The sequence below is a fragment of the Carassius auratus genome, chromosome 17 (assembly GCF_003368295.1).
Source record: "Carassius auratus strain Wakin chromosome 17, ASM336829v1, whole genome shotgun sequence".
In the NCBI taxonomy this organism is placed as follows: domain Eukaryota; kingdom Metazoa; phylum Chordata; class Actinopteri; order Cypriniformes; family Cyprinidae; genus Carassius; species Carassius auratus.
This window is the reverse complement of record NC_039259.1, coordinates 19,047,920-19,067,737: the sequence shown is the minus strand read 5'-3', so window position 1 is coordinate 19,067,737 and position 19,818 is coordinate 19,047,920. Positions and strand designations below refer to the sequence as shown.

Genomic DNA, 19,818 nt, shown 5'->3' with positions numbered 1-19,818 from the left:
TGGAGAAACCTGAAAATGTCTGTCCACCAACGTTTACCTTCCAACCTGACAGAACTGGAGAGGATCTGCAAGGAGGAATGGCAGAGGATCCCCAAATACAGGTGTGGAAAACTTGCATCTTTCCCAAAAAGACTCCTGACTGTATTCAATCAAAAGGGTGCTTCTACTAAATACAGAGCAGAGGGTCTGAATACTTAGGACCATGTGATATTTCAGTTTTTCTTTTTTAGTGCAAAAATGTCAATTCTGTGTTTTACTGTCACACTGTGTGTACATTAAGGGGAAAAGAATGAATTTAAATGATTTTGGCAAATGGCTGCAATATAACGGTGAAAATTTAAGGGGGTCTGAATAATACCTGTACCCACTGTGCGTGTGTATATAAAAAGAGGGAACTTTGCTGTGGTCAAGCTGAGATTTCTAATAGCCACTGCTAATGCTATATTATATTAAAATCACTTCGTGGAGGATTTTATTTAAGGGCTTTTTGTTTTGTTCATTATAACAGCATATTGAAATCGCTCGGTATTAACCGCCAGATGTCACTAAAACCCCAATGGTTCTCTAACAGAGGCCGAGGGCTACCAGTGATGGGAAATCTGAATAAATTCCGCGAATCGGTTCTTTCCAACAGTTCGTTCTGACCGGTTAAAAATTCCATCGATTCTTTCACGTCATAGCGTCGTTCGTGACATTTTATATCGGCGATTTTCGGCCTGTCAAAGTACATGCTCTAAAATGTTTCAGTAAATCATATATAGGCTCTTATGTGTGTCTTGGTTTTCAGTCACATTGCCAATTCGGAGCCTCTCTGACCGATTCGGTCGTGAATGAGTCGTTCAAACTGTGAACTGGGTTCAGGAATCGGACATCGCTACAGAACACCGCCACAGTGTGATTCTTTCATATATCATTTCGCGAACGGTGCTTTATTTCGCACGAGATGACTGTTGGAGCAGAGTCGAATTAACCGTAGAATTGTGTAGAACGGAATTTCATATCAAACCGGCAGTTTTTGTTGGGTAAGTTTGGTTTTCTTAAACACTGCAGTGCTTAAGCATAGTTGTGCAAGCAGGTTTTAGACTCTGCATATATCGATAATCTTGCAGCTTTATATGAAATATCTTCGATCAACTCGTAGTATTTTTACAGCACTGTGGTCAACACATCATCATCGTGTGTATCTGTACATGTTCCGTGGAAACAACACATGAATGACTTAGTAGTTGGTTACACAATACATTCTTTCAGTGTGACCGGCTCTGTGCAAGTGTGAGGACCAAAGATTCAGATGAACCTCATTTGAGAGGGAGAATGCATACAGTCTGGTAATGTCAATATAAAATGCAGAATTGCTTAAAATTTTTACATTTTGGGTAAGTCTGGACCAGCAGCTGATGACGACATCAGCTTTTGTGTACCACAATCGTCTATATTTTGTAATGCATTAATAGAGTTTAAGCAAAAAATGCAGAACAGAAAATACGTTTTATAGCATTTTCTGTACATGCCTTTATGAACCCTATTTTTATTTTCGTATCTTTTTTTTATTAGTATTGTTGTTGTTGTTGTTGAAAAGGTACTGCACAGGCTCAGTGGTTGAAGTGTAATATCAATATTATTTGGATCTTCCAGCACTAACTTATACTGGCTACTTTGATATTTCACATTCACTTGGTTTTCACATAAGTTGAAGCTGATGGCGAGCCTGACTTTTACAGGAGGGACGTTTCTCATCATGGCTGAGCATTTATCCCAGAGTGAACTGGACTATCCTTTTAAGCTTTTGGAATATTTCAATGGATTCAGGATCTCCAAGGTGTGTGTTTTATGAGAGACTCATACTGAATTCCTTAACGTCTCTATAATAGAGTGTTTATCAAAATGAGTGCATGAAAATCAATCAACCAACTGATATAAATCAGTACTTCTGTGATACTTCCTTTGTGATGTGGAATCGACCTAAGGCATCTTTAGCAGAACGTTTTAATAATGTGTTTACCACACGTGATATTTATTGTTGGTTTATGAGTAAATGTTTTATGTGAGAACATTTATTATTTGTGGCATGTCCATGTTGTTGTTTTTTTACCTCTGTGTTCACCAGGGCTGATTTTGCCTCTGGCAGGACAGGCTTATAACTTATTAAAAGCCACTGAGTCAAACTCTGAGATGACTCAGGACTTTTGTTATCCCAGAAAACCCAGAAAGGATTCTGCATTAACTGAATTTGATAATGTAATATAATATAATTCACACAAATAATTTTGCACAGTCAATCTACTCTAAAACACAGGTGGCAAAAATTCATTAAAATCGGAAATTAATAAATTAAATAAAAAGTAATGTAATCTAAAATATTCTTTTTTTTCTTTTTTTTTTATCTTTTTTTTTTTTTTTACAAATATTACACCTTTCAGTATACTTGAACATTAATATTAATTTTAACCTTAAATCGTGTTCTGGGCTGATGTAATTTATACTACCATTTACTTAGGGTTTCTTCTGGAGAAATATATTGAATGTAGTTTTAGTCCAAAAATAAAATAAAAAATCACACTGCAAAAATCCTGTTCAGTGATAGATATCAGATATTTTTTTTTTTAAGAAATAAAGATACTTTTATTCAGCAAGGAAAGGATTCATTAAATGGGTCAAATGCAACTAAAGAAATGTATAATATTGTACATTTCTATTTAAAATAAGTAGACCTTTTAAGCTTTATATTTTGTCAAAGAATCCAAAAAAAATGTATGTGAATCAGTTTTCAACATTGATAATAAAACATTTTTTATTGAGCACCAAATTAGCATATTAGAATGATTTCTGAAGGATCATGTGACACTGATGTAATGATGCTGAATATCCAGCTTTGCCATCACCGAAATAAATTACATTTAACAGTATCTGAAAACAGAATTTATTTTTTAACTGTAGTATTATTACACAATATTACTTTAGCTTTGGGTTCTCCTGTAGAAATATAGTGGCTATAGCATACTTTATATCATTAAACAAGTTTTGTCTTGTCTAATTCAAATATACTAACAACAAGAAATACTAGACATTAGTTTTTGAAAATGTCTTTAGGTATCAAAGCAAGAATATGTATTCAGTTACAAGTTGCATTAAGTCAATTTACCCTTTAAAAGAAATGACAAACACATAAATAACATAAGTTCCCACTGACATTTTTTATTTGAATATCCTGAATCCCTGCTCTCCTCCAGGCAATATTTTCAGCTTGTGAGTTAGGGGTGTTCGACCTCCTCCTCCAATCCCAAAAGCCCATGAGCGCAGTAGAAGTGGCACAGAAGCTTGGCACCAGTGAAGACGGTATAGAGCGTTTACTGGGTGTTTTGGTTGCCATTGAGATTGTGGATGTGGAGGTTGTACAGGGAACAGGTGAGCTGCTTGACTATTTTATATTCCTCCTCAAATAGCGCGAAGTTACTTTGATTGCTCTATTATGTAAAGGTGATAAATGTAAATATCTGCTTCTGTTCATAAAATCATCCATCTCTTGTGTCTAGATTATTATTAAAATATCCTCCAAGTCTCCAAACTTGTACTCTTTGTCTTCTCTCCTAGCTTTTTACAGCAGTACAGATGTTGCTAATCTATACCTGGCCAAGACCAGCCCCAAATCTCTACATGATTTGATCATTTATAACTCTCAGACCATCTACCCACTCTGGAACAATCTTGTAGATGCTGTTAGGTAGGCATCGCAGTGTGTGAGCCAGTTTAAGTTTCATTGTAGTGATCTTTAGATACATCAGGATTTGTGTTTTATTGAGGAAGAAAAATGGTAGAATCAAAATATCTGAAAACTTACAGGGAAGGAAAGAACCAGAATGAGAAAACGTTTGGCCTCCCATCTGAAGAGATCTTCTCTGCCATATACAGGTTTGTGTGATCAGTTTTATATAACATTAGCAGTGAATGTTGTCGTTGTCCCTAGACGTCACTAGATTAAAAGTCCTTTCTTTGACTCCAGTGATGCAGTCTTAAGCGCTTAGCTTCTGGTGCAGTGTAATTCTAGGTCATAGACTTTAAACCAATACAAATTTGAGTCTTTATGACAGTCTGTTCCCATGTCTGGAGGGGTGGTGTGTGTGTGTGTGTGTGTGTGTGTGCGTGCTAAATATGAGCCGACTATTATGTGTGTATGTAAAAGAATGACTAGTGTTATTGTATGTATGTTTGTGATGGTGTATGTGTGTGAACGCATCTCACGCTCTAGTAATTCTGGCATTTTGTGAAGATATCCGTTTTTATCCTTTTTATATTGTATTCATTAAATTTTATACCCATAATGTTTTTAAGTAATAATACGGATATCAGTTATCAAAATCTTTGTATTGTTTTCCAGATTTGTATAGTAAAGGAATTAATACTTTTACTTAGCAAAGACACGTTAAATTGGCCGTACACCATTGAAACTCAAATCCATCAATGTTTTGTTTCAGGTCAGAAGAGGAGATGCTGAAGTTCATGGGTCTGATGAACTCTACATGGGTCATTGACGGTCATGACATAGTGACAGCATTTGATCTTTCTAGCTTCAAGACCGTCATAGATCTGGGAGGTGAGTATAAATGTTGTTTTGACTCTTAGTTATTTGTGACAGTTATTTGAGCTAAAAATAAAAATCTCACAGTTGTAGAAACATTTTTTTAAATGAATTATGCAAGACGTTGTAGATTCGCAAGTCATGTTATTTTGAGATGCTTGCTGCTTTTGACTTGCAGGCTGCTCTGGTGCATTAGCGCGAGAGCTGGCTAAAGAGTATCCTTCCTCCACTGTCACGGTTCTGGATCTCCCGGCTGTGGTCCAGACTGCTCAGCGGCATTTCACCCAGCAAGACGACACCATCTGTTTTCAAGAGGGTGCGGAATGACGCATTGTAACATCGTTCACATTTGACCCATTCTCTGTCCCTCTGAACTTGTCAAAAACAACAACAATCTAGTAACTGCCCAGACCACAGTAAATTTTAAGCTTGTTGTGTTAATATAGTTAATGAAAACTAAAAATAGAAACTTAATAAAAAACTGTTTTCTTAACTAAAATGTAAATAAAAACTTAAATAACTGGGAAAAACTCAGAACACTCAGAAATGGTTTTAGATTAAAGGTGCAATAGGAGATCTCGGAAATTGCTAACATTAGCCTGATAGCACTGAAAGGGTACGTCCCACCCTCCCTGCAATCACCGTCCAAAGCCACGCCCCCCTGAACACATTTATGCTCACAGACCAGGGGCTGGATTCACAAAACATTCTTAAGAAGAAATTTCTTATTAACTGCCATTTTCTTCTTATTTTTTAACTTTAGATAAAAAGTTAAGAATATTTTGTATTCCCAAAAATTCATCTTAAGAATATTCTTATCTTTTTTCCTTAAGATTGTTCTTAAGACAAAACCTAAGAAGAATTCAAATTCTTGAAAAGAATCTTCTTAAAAATCATCTTAACTTTTTTCAGTCTTAAATCCCAAGTCTTAAATCCCAAACAATAAATATTATTTTATGAATTTATTGGCTTATTTCAAATTAATTTAAGCATTACAACAACAGCTACATGTAATACGTAGAAGAACTATGGATGTGCAAAAGTTTTCTGAAGGGACAGCGATGACTGCTCATGATTAGCCTGTTTGTGACGCTGCTTTTTGCTGACTTCAAAACTCATTAGCCACTCTAAAAGGAGTCACATAGGGAGATTTAATTGAACGGCGTTAATTTTAGCTTATAAATCCATAATCTTTTGCAGTATTCAGCGCATATGAATGTGCAGGAAGCATTTTGCTGTAGAAGCGCTGACTCACATAATGGAAACAATTACTCAGATGAGATCGTAAAAACACGGCAAAAAAATATTGCGGCAGCTTGAGTGAGACATGCTGTTTTAAAGGTAACTGTTCAAAAACAGGCTGCATTAAAAGCGTGAAGCTGAGCATCAGTCAAAGTCGCAACGAAAATATACAGTCTATGGTGCATGCTTATTATGATTATTATAATCTGCCGGAAGCGCAAAAAGTTTTTTTTTTACCAAGCATGGCATGCAAATAAGGTGCGCAAGCACTGGAATTGGGAACCGCTGGGCTACATCATGTTTCATTAACCAGCAAGAAAACTTTAAAAGTACTACAATAACTGCGCGAACGGTATGCAGATACATAGCAGGAAAGCTATTTAAAACGCTCGGACCAAGCGTTTTGATTGGACGTACATTTCTTGGTCCTACGCCTTTCACAGAAGATATAAATACAGATAAATAAATGTAAATCACTTAACTTAATGATTGCTATCGAGATCTGAAGGGATTTCAACCAGTATAACAGAAAATGTTTCTAGATGATCACCTATTGCACCTTTAATGTTTTAGTTTCTTATATCATAAAACCATCTGAATTAAACGTGAACACATTATACACTTGATGGCAATAACACTGTCCTGATAAATTCAATGCTATTTGGCATTTTTAAATGATACCAGTTAGCATATTAACTAAGAAAAAAATCTAGAAAACAGTTTAAAAAAAAATCTACATAGCATAGTTTTTTTGTTGTTGTTTTGTTTTTTTTAAATAAAAATTGTAATCAGCAACTATGCATAAATTTGTTTAAAAGTGACATTGTAAAATTAAAATTAAAATTATGTAACATTTATACTGCCATTACATGAATAAATTGAATTTTATAAATATACTAAAATGGAAAATGTATTTTCCATTTTAATAGTATTTTAATAATATCACTGTAGTATTTTTTTGATGGTGAGCATTAAGTCTTTTTTTCAAAAACATAAAAAATCTTACCAACCCCAGACTTTTCAGCGGCAGTGTTGATGATGTGAAAACTAAATGAAATAAGATAAAAATTATTTTAAAAATTAATAACTCTAGTATGTCATTTCTCATCTATAAAACAGTTAGGTATATGTTTGTATTTGTAGGGGACTTTTTTGAGGGAGAAATCCCTCCGGCAGATTTATACATTCTTGCACGGATCATTCATGACTGGAAGGAGGACAAAAATCTCAAACTACTGAAGAAGATTCATACAGCATGTCATCCAGGTGAGAAACTATTATTAGATTATTACCAATTGAGAAATTATTAGGTGGCCCTAAAATGATCGTTTTCACAGCATTAAACATCTCTGTCTAGGTGGAGGCGTTCTGATCGCAGAGGCACTGTTATTCGAGAACCGCCGGGGTCCAACTATGGTTCAGATGTTTTCTCTGAATATGTTGGTCCAGACAGAAGGGAAGGAACATCCACCCTCTCATTATACACGGCTGCTCACCGACGCAGGATTCAGAGACGTGCAAGTCTGTCGGACCGGAAAATCGTACGATGCTATTTTGGCTCTCAAATGAATATGCACAAGTGTGTTGTAAGCGTCGTCAGTAATCAGACCCCTTCTGCCTTATCTGCAGATACGTCAGTGATCATGTTCATGCACATGTCAGGCATCTGTTGTTCCAACACAGAGTGAGCACAGAGTGATCCTTATGGTTCCTTCAAAAAACACTTTTAGTACCAATTAGGTTTAGTTATTTGTGATGTTGACTCCTGAGGCCTACCAGATGTAGTCTAAGAAGGGGTGGGATGAGGAGCTGTTTTGGATTGGCCAGTGATGTCAAAATAAGCTCCGCCCTCTATCCAGTCTTGCATATCTATACACTGTGGTGTTGACACATGGTTAAATGTGACCCCTAGTGCTTATTATAATTAACAGTAAAAAAAAAAAAAGCATGATTTTTAACTAAAAAATAGTCTGTCTAAATATCAATTCCTAGCCTCAGTTTTATTTTACTTTACTTAATTTTATAAACATGGTTTTTGTGTCATATACAATTCATTTACAAACCATCTACTGAAAAATAATGCATTTTGATTTTTTTTTTATGTTTTGTTTGTGTATTTTTTGCTAGTAAAAACCTTGCACCATGACCTTTTGCCTCACATTTATAATTGTCCACCGAGGAAAAAAAATAAAAGGAAATTATTTTGTTGTGCATTGATCCCATATGGTTTGCAGTTTTTGTATTCTGTACCTTACACCAAGATTTCCCTTACTCTCGTAACTGGACTGATGTTTAAAATATTAAATATGTTACCCTGCACCACAAAACCAGTAATAAGTAGCACGGGTATATTTGTAGCAATAGCCTACAATACATTGTATCATTGTATGGGTCAAAATTATTTTACTTTTATGCCAAAAATCATTAGGATATTAAGTAAAGATCATGTTCCATAAATATATTTTGTAAATTTCCTACTGTAAATATGTCAAAACCTAATTTCTGATTAGTAATGTGCATTGCTAAGAACAACATGTCGATTTTTGATTTTCAGATTCCAGAATTTCAAATATTGCCTTATCCTATCAGTCCTCAAGGGGAACCTTATTTATTCAGCTTCCAAATTATGTATAAATCTCAATTTAAAAAAAAGAAAATGTACTACTCTTATGACTGGTTTTGTGTTCCAAGGCCATATTTTAACCTAGTTCTGATTAATAGTGATGCATTAAATATTTCTTCATTTAACAGAGGTTTTCTATTGATTCATAATATTCAATAATGAGTAGTTTTAAACCTGCGATTTACAAAAAAAAAATCCCTGTCATCATCTCTAAAACAGATGAGGATATTATGAAACAGCTGAAATGGAGTCCTGACGCTAATCCTATGGTGTCTTGCGTGGGAACTAGCGCCATCTGCAGGCGGACGCGGGATATAGCAGCGCATACGTAACCTGCATGTGTTTGTGTGTGTGGGGTGGAGGAGAGGAGAGGACTGGACTGGACTCAAACTCTGAGCAAGCGTCACATAGGAACGCCAGCGCAGGAGCAGCAAGACCTTTTAACGTAGGTACACTACATGTTCTTGCTGTTTTGTAGCACACATGTTTGACAGGCACAGGGACGTACAAGTGTTTTCCAGGATTTCCGCGAGCTCTTCATGCAGATGGTCCGGTGCCAATGTAACACGTCATTAAAATGGCGCCAAAAGATTAAGTTGAGTAGCAGCAGACGCTGCCCTAAATAAATGTTTACATGCATTTGGCCTCTGTAATAATTTATTTAAGCTCATGGTGTGGTTTGGTTTGAAATTTGGTAGTTTCTTTCAGTCACGTAGCTGTTGGCCGTGCGCGTGCGCGCGCTTGTGTCCAAGCGTCATTTCGCAAGTTAGGCGCGCGCGTCCTGGCCTGATTGTGCAGCTTACTGTATTTAACCTAAAAGTTGTAGTGTTGAACCAGCAAACAGCATCAAATGCATGCCCGTGTTTTGCAGTTTTATATGAATTTCGGTTATATTTCAGAGGGTTGTTAGAATATTTTTCCGTGGTTGGTCCGGATTCAACTCTGCCATGATGTTGGGAAAAAACATTGGAAAATATTAAACTTTTATTTGGGTTTTTCGTTAGAAGTTAAATCTGCAAAATGTATGTATATGTGCGATAAAAAAATAGTTTTCTGATCGACGAATGTAGTGACATACTTCTTGGTACTATAAGTTGTAGTTTAAATATAAGAAAGTGCAGCAGAGTTTTTGTATTTAAAAAAAAAAACTAGGAAATTAATTTGGATTCAGTGGGGAAAATAATAATAATATTTGTGTTTTCAATTTCTAAGAGGCATTGAAATGGACAGCTATGTAACGTCAAGGGGCGTGGTCTGTCAGTAGCGTCACCTTTTACTGTCTATGAGCGTCACACACTGCGCGAGCTGCTGTTTACTCAGCCCACAACTATTTCATATGGAATAACAAGGACATATTATTTAAAAACAAATATTTATTCTATCATACTTGGTGTGAGGAAGTTATTCTGTTTTTAGCGAGACAGTTTGTTAATTCACGTGGGTACTTGTTGCCATGGGAAATTCCAATAAGCAGTTAATCCAAGAAAACTTGCTATTGTTTTTGACGCAATTCCAAGGAGTGTGATGTTTCTTTTTAAACAATATCTATATCTCAGAAGAAATCAGCATGGTTAATCCTTTCATTGAAAATGTTGATGTTTTAAAACCACAATGTAGCAATAAGATTATAAGGAATGCTGTTTGTTCTGTGTCCTTACTGCAGCAAGATTTGTTTTGGTCTTCTTTATTTGGTCATATCTCTTGGGTTAAAGCATGGTAACTTCCAAATATGTTTTGTGTCCGAAACAAAATTGAGGAAGTGTCCTGCAAAATATTTCATAGAATTTATCCTGCTAACCTGAGCATGTTTTGGAAAGATTTAAGCTTAATATTTCGTATACCTGTGAATTTTGTGGTCGAGAAAAAGAAACTATTTTGCATCTTTATTTCATTGTATTTACTCAAGATTATTTTGGAATTCTATATTAACATAAAAATCGAGTGTATGATAGAAATTGAATTTTTTTATTTATTTATCAGAAAACAAACATTTGAATTGTAGAAAAACAAACGCATAATACATTTGTTTATTTTTTTTAGGAAATGTCCATTTTACATAAAAAGAAGTGGGCTCAATGTTAACCAAATTTTGCACATTTTATAAATGACCTTAAAATATATAAGTCTCTTGAAAAAAAAATCCCTCTTTCTTTTTTTCTCTGGCAGCTAATGTTAATTTGATCATGTGAATGTTTAATACTTCATGTTCTTGTGGCATTTAATTAATAAAGCATTATAAAAAAAAGAGCTGCTGTTTACATAGGGTGATGGATGCTGTGTTTTAGGCAGAATTATTGGTTTGTTTTATTTTATTCTAATGCAGTTGAAATTAGCAAATAGTTGTAAGATTTTGAAGTTGTGTCTTTAAATGTATCTTTACCTAATGATTTTCGTTAAACTTATTAAGTTTGGTAGATCTTAACAGTTAAAACTGTAAAGTGCATTATACAAGGATTGTTTATTCATAAGTTTTATGACTTTTCAGGCATGTGATCATTGCTCAGAAATGTGAAAGTTTGCTTTTTTGCAACACGATGGATTGGATGGTTTAATCAAATTTAATCAAATCAAATTTTAATTGAATATAATTTAATTGAAAATTAATTGTATATACACATGACATATATTTAGTATCTAGAGGAAAATAACCTACTTATAAGCGCTCTCAGTAGTCATCTCTGCAGGATCGGTTTTCAGGAATGTTCTGTTAATGTTTGATCAACCTCTGCAGATTTCTGCTTCACTTAAAGGCCACGGTTAACTGATGATGAAGCGAAGCCGTGTCCCGAGCACCAGTGAGGAATCAGATAATGGAAGTAAGTAGACAGACACTTTTATTTTCTAGTACCAACTTGCTTCGAGTCATCTATATTAATGAACCTTCTCGTAATACTGAAGTTGCATATTACTAAAGTTATCATGAAATGAAAATGGATAATTATTAAATGCAATGTAATTGTAAATTATCCATCCACATCATTTTATTTTTATTTCAATCATGTTCTCTTGTCATCTTTCATCAAAAACCTCCTCTCCTTCTTAATATAATCTGACGCTGTGTGCCGAGATGGGACAACAATCTGTCACTCGTATGAGTTCACAGTAATTTTAAAACTTTTTATTTATTTATTTATCTTTTCATTTTAGATGCCGTTTCACTCAATGCAGTACAGGAGAAAAGGCGCTCACAATTCCCATTATGCTGCTTTTAATATTCAGCTCTTTATTTATAGGAGCAAAACAAGCCCTCTCCTTATGCGAATCTAATACCAGCCTTTTTTTTTTTTCAAACTAATATGACTAATGTTGCTGCTAAAACACAAGTTATCCCTCTTTCTCAGAATCTTCAGCACAAGCCATTACATGCATGTTTTTCTGTCTCTTTGAGGTAACTCCACTTCCTGGTCTCAGCACTCCAAGCACAGGAAACAGAATGGAAAAAGACCCTCAGAGGTACACAGAACTGCCATGCACTCAATATGGCCTCACATACGACCTCAACAGACAGAGATGAGAATGTTTGTATTTTCATGCATATTCTGATATCACATTCCCATCTCCTCCAGGTGTTCAGGACAGACCTGATCACTGCTATGAAGCTGCATGATTCATACCAGCTGAATCCAGAGGATTATTATGAGCTGGCCGATCCTTGGCGGCAGGAGTGGGAGAAAGGGGTTCAAGTTCCTGTTAGTCCCGACACCATTCCGGAGTGTACTGTGCGGTATGAGGCTTTTTTTACCTGTCAAACTATTCTTATTTAATGGTTGCACTTGATTTATTCCTGTTTGAATTTTTCCTGCAGCACTGTAGCTGAGAAATGCCCCGCTCCTCTGTTCATCAAACCGAAGAAGCTGATTCGCTCATCTGAGTCATCGATGCTGGGGTACGTGGGTATTCAGACGCTGGCGGATGGCATGTGTCGTTATGATCTGAATGAGGAGGACGTCGTTTGGCTGCAGATCGCTAACGAGGAGTTCAGCAAGATGGGTGAGTCTGGAGTTTTGATTTGACCCATTATGCACTCTTTCACACTGTTGAAACAAATGTCATGTGATGCAAACTGATTTGCTTGTAGGCATGCAACCCCTGGATGAGCTGACGATGGAGCGGGTCATGGAGGAGTTTGAGCGCCGTTGTTATGACAACATGAGCCACGCTATGGAAACGGAGGAGGGGCTTGGCATCGAGTACGATGAGGACGTGGTGTGTGACGTCTGTCAGTCCCCTGATGGCGAGGACGGCAATGAAATGGTGTTCTGTGACAAGTGCAACATCTGTGTGCATCAGGTGTGTGTGTGTGTGTGTTTGTGAGTGTCTGAATGCATGTGTGAGCACATGTGAATTATATAACAATGTACCTCCCCACAGGCGTGTTACGGTATACTGAAGGTTCCTGAGGGCAGCTGGCTTTGTCGAACCTGTGCGCTGGGCATCTTTCCCAAATGCCACCTGTGTCCTAAAAAAGGCGGGGCTATGAAACCCACTCGAAGTGGCACCAAGTGGGTCCACGTCAGCTGTGCCCTCTGGATACCAGAAGTAAGGATGTGTGCACAAACTGAGACTTATAAAGTGATTTTGTTTTGTGCTATCAAACGATTAATCAGATCCAGAATACAAGTTTTTTTTTTAACATTATATATGTATGTGTGCTGTGTATATTTATTATGAATATGTAAATACACACATTCAGTGTGTGTGTGTATATATATATATATATATATATATATATAATTTAATATATAAACATAACATATTTTTCTTAAATTTGTACATGCATGTTTTGTATTTATATATATATATATATATATATATATAAACAAAAACCTTTATTTTGGATGCGATTAATCACTTGACCGCACTAATTTTGTTAAGAGCGGTTTGTAATCTTTGTTTGTACTCTTTATCTCTAGGTAAGCATTGGTAACCCTGAGAAGATGGAGCCTATCACTAATGTGTCTCATATACCCAGCAACAGATGGGCTCTAATATGCTGCTTGTGTAAAGAGAAGACAGGAGCTTGTATTCAGGTACACAGCGCTGATGTTTATCATCGTTTTATTATACTATTCATACAGATATTCAAAATCTTCCAGAGGGTCCAAAGTGCATATTAAACCTTAACATTTCCTCTCAATTTAAGCTCTGGAGAATAAAATAATATTATTTGATGGCATTAGTAATTTAAAATGCTTGGTTTATTTTCTCTTAATGAAAAAATTACACACACAAAATGAAGAGTATTTTTAAAAAACTTTTGAAATTATTTATATTTTTATGTGTTATTTATTCAGTTTTTTTATTATTAATATAGTTCATATTTAGAATTTACTTATATTTTTATTTATATCTGTAATGTTATTTTAAGTTTTAATATTTTAATATTGTTAATTAGTGTTTTTTTTCTTGTTGAGCTTTGATTTACTCTTATTGCATTTTTAGTTTTAGTAATTTTAGTACTTATTTTATTTCAGTTAGCTGACAATTATACAGTATAATATTTATATTTTGTAGATTTGTATCGATTAGAAATAATAGTTTTTAGGTAACAATAGTAACATCATTCTTCAGTGGCTTCGATGACTGCATTTTTATTTTTCCATGCTACTTAAATGTAGAAATTTTTGATTTATTAATAATCCATTTTCCCCGTGTTCTGTGTTTAATCCTGAGATCCTGTATTTCTAAATCCCACTAGTGTTCTGCCAAAAGTTGCCGAGTGGCGTTCCACGTGACTTGCGGTCTTCAGTGTGGGCTGAAGATGAACACAATCCTCACAGAGGCGGATGAAGTCAAGTTTAAGTCTTTTTGTCCCAAACACTCAGGCATGGACTGGAATGAGGAAGAGGGAGATGATGACAGGCCAGTGAAGGTCCAGACCAGTGAAAAGAGAGGAAGAATTCGAGGAGTGGACACGTCATCCTCATCACAGCCCAGACTCGCACAAAACCCAGAAGAGACCAGACTCAGCGAGCGCAAACTTCGAGTCCAGCAGCTGGAGGACGAGTTCTATCGCTTCGTCGCCGCTGATGAAGTCGCAGAGCACCTACAGTTGCCCCTGGAATCTGTGGACTTCCTGTTCCAATACTGGAAATTGAAAAGAAAGGTGAATTTTAACCAGCCGCTCATCATGCCGAAGAAAGAGGAAGAGGACAGCCTTGCCCGGCGGGAACAGGAAGTTCTTTTGCGGCGACTCCGTCTCTTCACGCATTTAAGACAGGATCTAGAAAGGGTAAGTTTTGCAAAGCCCGTCTGTAGCCATATTACTTTACGTTACAATCACAGCTCAGGACTGTTAGACGGCAGGATCCCAACTCTGCCTTTTCTTCATGATTTCAAATGAACAATTACTGATTTGCTCATAGTTCAGTGTGGGTTTTTGTCGTGAAGTTTGAAAATAACCAGGGCCCAGGATCCAGATACTGGATTCAGTTTTTTCAAGGTTTTAAATTAACATTTGTCATCATTTCTGTGTTGCTTTGTCATGCCACAGTCATTTCAACACCTGTATCTTTCCGATTAGACCATAAAATATGTTGCCAGGCCCACCCCAAATAGAAAATACACACAAACATTTTTCTTTCAAATAGTAGGCTATGAGTGAAGACGTCAGTAGTGAAAGAATCTGAATAATTATTTTTGGTAATAAGATACCAGATGGAAATCTGGTGACAACTATCTGTGAATTCCAGCAACAACAGTTTTAGATTGCTAACCTGAACTCTATTCTCACTGGAAAACAGTAACAATATTTAAACAGATTAGTTATTAAGCCTCTAGATTATTATGCGCTGTATTGCCACTGCTGATTTGAAAATTATTATTTATTAATGCTCTTGTGGTTTCTTTCAAACCTGTTCATCCTCGGTACACAAATTACGATATTTTAATTATATTATATAATTATATAATTATATAATTATTATTTAAATTCCATGCAACCAAATCACACATTATTAGTTGAAAATTGTAAGGTACATTGTAAAAGTTATCTATGTGAAACCAAGAGTCGATCACTTTAAATGAACAGCCTTTATTTAGGCCTTTGTTCATATATTAACATTGTACCTGCATAGAGCAAATCAAATATGGTGAACGAAAGCTCAGTCATGCTTGCTTGTCATGCAAGAACACACCCACATTGGTTCTTGCGTGCCAAAGATGAGAAAATATTAGGCGTATGTTGATTTTTGTTCTCAAAATGAATGAATGAGGTTGAGTAAATGACATTTATTTTTTATTTAGTATGTCTCCCCTACATATATGTGTGTTCAGGTGCGTAATTTGACATACATGGTCAGTCGTCGGGAGAGAATTAAACGAAGCTTGTGCCGAGTGCAGGAGCAGATCTTTCATCACCACGTCAGGCTGCTCGAACAGGGACGCGTCGCTGGTTAGTATCACACAATCTGCATGCACTTGATGAATAAATGATCTGTCTAGTCTGTTTTTAGCTTTTTTTTAACTGTTGCCTTCTCTTCTGGTCAGGTATATCTTCTACTAGACGTTTGGAGGAGGCTTTGTTTTACTTTCGGACGGCACCTCCTGTACCTACATCCCCCCAGCCTCTGAAGGGTCACTGCGGCCTGAACAGTGCCCTGGGCACCGCTGTTCAAAATCATGAGAAAGGGAGCAACCCTTTTAGAGTCTCAAAGCATACTGAAGCAGACAAGCCTGCAAAGATGCCCCGACTGGAGAGCCTGGTCATGGACAGTGTGCCCAGTTCTGGGGTCATCGATTCAGGCTCTGGAGCTTGTAAGACTGCAGCATCAGCTACAGCGAAACGCTCGGAGGGCAGGCTGATGGGAGGTGAGCCTCATAGAAGAGATGAGGAAAGTGAGCGCCCCATGGAGGACAGGAGGAGGAGGAGCAAGCTGTGGGAACTGAGACAGTCGAAGTCTATGGAGGACACGGTGAAGGACGAGACTGAGCATGACAACATGGACGACAGACTACTGCTGTCTCACAGCAGAACCACTGCTAGTTCTGTAGTCACTGCTTCAAACACATATAACGGATCACTGAGGAAGACGAACGCATGTCAACATCAGGGAAAAATAGTGCCGAATGGGCGGCATCTGAAAAACTGGGGCAGTTTCAGAATCCCTAAACGGAGTGAAAGAACGCCAAAGGGGAAAGATAGACCGGACGGAAATGACGTGGCGGACCAAAATTCTTCCTTAAAAACGTTTAATACAAGTCCCGCCTCCTCCCCACAAATTAGGACCCGGCTGCGGACAGGAAGTGAGAACCGAAGCCACGTGGAAGAGTGTGATCTTGGCCAATCAGAGCAGGGCAAGAGGTGTCACGCCCAAAGACTTCGCAGCCCGATGACTAGACGCTACGGTTCAGACGTGATCCAGCGTGGAGTTCTTGCGTCATGAAATATTGTATGTCTAATTTAATTTGCTCTTCAGTGAAAGGTGAACATATTTATTTTTCTATTCTGTAATTCTCTGCTGTTGCTGAAATAATTTTTTTGAGTGTACGTTAAAAACATAACGCAGAGAGGTTTCAAAGACCAAACAATTGGCTATGAAACTTTAGATCAGGTGAGAATAACTGGCACAATTTTTGGATGTTATGAGCACTTACCAGCGTGAAACCAAGCCAGTACGGCCCAACTGTCTTAAGTCCCACAGAATTACTGCACTTAACTGAGCACTTAATAATATCTGACCACAAGTCGAACCAGTGTCCAAAACTTGATTTCTCAGTATTCTGCTAACTTCAAAGGCCATCATGTTGAGTGTATGTGACGTGTGCCATACTTGTTGTGGCACCATTTCCTTCTCAGGTGAAATCTGCTTCTATTTGTACTTAATTTATAGCGTTATGTCTTGTTTTTCTTTCAAACAAACTGAGTGTGTTTCAGGTCAATGCCTTATATGTACTCTCTTTGGTCTCGAAGTAATTCCTTTCCAGAAAAATACAGATAATAAAAAAAATCATTCTTTCACTTAACCATATTTTTCAGCAATAGATGGACTCTAGATCCAAGATGGACAATTTCACACTCGGTATGATGAAATACGATGTACGCCATTCTCAGCTCTGTTCAGGAAGGCTTTTAACAATCATTTACTTCAAGTATCCATTACTTTGAATTCTCTTTTGCACTTGATATTAAACAATAACACAAGACACTATCATAGGTGTAATAAAGACACTGTTGCATTGAAAGGACTGATCTTCTTGACATGGTTGCCTTGGAGTAGTACTCAAAGTATGTGTTCTTGCATCTTTTCTTTATAGCTGTAAATGTCTTTTCTCATACAAAATGTGAGTTGATCTACTCAAGAAAAAGTTGATCTCGTGCCTGAGTGTTTTTGTTGAGATGTTGCACTAGAACATTAGCCAGAGAGCTCGGTATAACTGCTCACCGTAAAAAAAAATGTTTCTACATGTTTATATAATCAAGCGCTGCTGTATTTTTCTTTTACTCTTATGCAATACTTTAGTTTTGTTGCAGATTGTGAATAAATTTTCTTGAGGTTAGTCTGGAGACGTTTTCTGCATTACTTTAAATACAGCTTCAGACTAACAATTGACAAATGATAGACGTTGGAACCTACAATTAAACCATGTTTGGAAATCAAATGACTTTCTTGAGTTGCCAAATTACAAAAGTAGTTTAGTTCCCATTTGATGGTCATTGTAGTGATTCTCATTATATATGTGCCAGTCAATGTGATTACAATGGACAATTCATGAATTGTGCTGAGTCAATCTTATCTTGACCTATATATTTTAGAATAATATTTATTAGAATAAAACTGTATATTTATGTTTAAAAAGAACAGTGGTTCCTGGTTTATTTGAAATCTGACTGATAAATGATCCATTATTCAGTGATGTAATCAGCTGCAAACTCTAATATTTCTGAAAGATCCACTAACCGCGTCTGATTAAACTGCAAACTCACAAGCAAGTTCAGTGAGAATGAAATCTTTTCAACTAACTCTTTAAAAAGAGCATTGTGGTTGTTTCACACAGGAAATGCCCAGCTCACAATGTAACATCTCAGAGTCTTTTCCCAACACAACAATAACATGTTAGACTAGACAAGACTTCTAAAATCACTAGCAATGTCAAAGTCATAGGTTTGAGTCCCAGGGACTATGTAAACAAAATCTATACTTTTAATGAATCAGCATCTGTCAAATGCATAAATGTAAAACATATACATTATATTATATTGTTTGAACATCTTTTCTGACAGACCTTGCTATTACAGAGTGCACGTCATGGTTAAATTAACGGGCATCCTTATCATCTCTAACTGAATTCTGGCTCCCACCAATTCCATTTTTTAAGAAAAACAGTTTTCAGCTCAAGGTAGTATAATATGTTCTAACCTACATTTCATCACCAAATCCAGTGCTAAAAATAAAACTAGAATCATTCAAGTGATAGGACACTCGTCTGAAGCGTTCCTCTGGTTCTTCTATATCATATACAGGTTTTTCTAAAGTGGACTTTTATCAAAGTTCCATAAAATCCCAAACGGGCAGTGAATGTTCGGTTAATGGTGGGTGCTCAGATATGACCGGGCCTCTTCCACTGGTTCTCTGTTCATGTTAGTATCATCCAAGTGTCCGGATAATGTCTGCTATGTGTTATCTACTGATGGCATGTCATGTATCGTCACAATAGTTGAGCCGCTGTTGGTGCTGAAATGCTCCCCATTACTCAGATCCACGTTTCCCAGGTCGACGCGAGGAATGCGGTACCCGTTCTCTGAGGACGCATTAGACTGCGCAAAGCTTCCAGAGACTGAGTTTGCAACCACGTTGCTCATGGCCAGGTTTGTGTTGGTGGTAGTTGAGGACACCTTCTTTCGTGGTTTGTTGGAGCCTCCATTCAGCATCCTGTTCGCATGGGTCCTCCTGTCAGATAAATAAATGTAAAAATGGATTGATAAATAAAAAAAAATAAATTAAGTGGTATAACTATTGGATATTTTGTTGTTCATGCTCATTTCCTCTATGTAAAAAAAAATTGCATTGCAAAACAATAACACTGTTAAAATTAATGAGTAAATCTGAAAAATTTATATAGATTTTTAATACGGTACTTGGATTTTGATGCCTAATTGAAATTGTAGCTTTTAAAACAATATGTGTTTTATTTTATTCTTCAGACAAAAATAGTACATACTGAAAAAAAAATATGTAGAACCTCAAATCTATTTTCACTACTAGTAAATTTCACAAAGAAATCACAAGAAACATTGAATTACACATAAAAATTTTAGGTAAAACGACTAAAATATATCCTTGTAAAACATGCCCCAATAATCTGTATTTACAATTTTGAAAAAAAATAATAATATTTTTTTACAGTGTAGAATTTTAATATTGGCCATTTGTTTATT

General features: G+C 36.4%; 2 protein-coding genes across 3 annotated transcripts; both read left to right on the top strand.

Moving 5' to 3' along the window:
- The first annotated feature begins 839 nt into the window (after positions 1-839).
- Positions 840-7,752, top strand: LOC113117525 (acetylserotonin O-methyltransferase-like). 2 transcript variants are annotated; one of them, XM_026286255.1, is made up of 9 exons: positions 840-1,022; positions 1,722-1,819; positions 3,231-3,405; positions 3,592-3,721; positions 3,841-3,909; positions 4,473-4,591; positions 4,755-4,892; positions 6,962-7,084; positions 7,176-7,752. In XM_026286255.1, exons 2-9 carry the CDS (start codon positions 1,739-1,741, stop codon positions 7,385-7,387), a joined length of 1,047 nt encoding a protein of 348 aa, XP_026142040.1. In that variant the 5' UTR covers positions 840-1,022; positions 1,722-1,738; the 3' UTR covers positions 7,388-7,752. The 2 variants fall into 2 exon arrangements, with proteins under 2 accessions (XP_026142040.1, XP_026142041.1); XM_026286256.1 differs by lacking the exon at positions 840-1,022 and adding an exon at positions 1,244-1,328.
- Positions 7,753-8,780: 1,028 nt separating this feature from the next.
- On the top strand, positions 8,781-17,944 carry LOC113117524 (protein Jade-1-like). Its single transcript, XM_026286253.1, has 11 exons — positions 8,781-8,886; positions 11,173-11,257; positions 11,830-11,894; positions 12,008-12,165; positions 12,247-12,431; positions 12,520-12,731; positions 12,813-12,980; positions 13,355-13,471; positions 14,140-14,673; positions 15,717-15,834; positions 15,930-17,944. Exons 2-11 carry the CDS (start codon positions 11,206-11,208, stop codon positions 16,823-16,825), a joined length of 2,505 nt encoding a protein of 834 aa, XP_026142038.1. The 5' UTR covers positions 8,781-8,886; positions 11,173-11,205; the 3' UTR covers positions 16,826-17,944.
- The last annotated feature ends 1,874 nt before the right edge of the window (positions 17,945-19,818 follow it).

Bases quoted from the DNA above. Each gene is read 5' to 3' on its own strand.
- LOC113117525 (XM_026286255.1), top strand. From the start codon at position 1,739: ATGGCTGAGCATTTATCCCAGAGTGAACTGGACTATCCTTTTAAGCTT. The intron at 1,820-3,230 runs GTGTGTGTTTTA...GCTCTCCTCCAG, and splicing joins ATGGATTCAGGATCTCCAAG to GCAATATTTTCAGCTTGTGA. The intron at 7,085-7,175 runs GTGAGAAACTAT...ATCTCTGTCTAG, and splicing joins TCATACAGCATGTCATCCAG to GTGGAGGCGTTCTGATCGCA.
- LOC113117524 (XM_026286253.1), top strand. From the start codon at position 11,206: ATGATGAAGCGAAGCCGTGTCCCGAGCACCAGTGAGGAATCAGATAAT. The intron at 11,258-11,829 runs GTAAGTAGACAG...TGTCTCTTTGAG, and splicing joins TGAGGAATCAGATAATGGAA to GTAACTCCACTTCCTGGTCT. The intron at 13,472-14,139 runs GTACACAGCGCT...AAATCCCACTAG, and splicing joins AGACAGGAGCTTGTATTCAG to TGTTCTGCCAAAAGTTGCCG.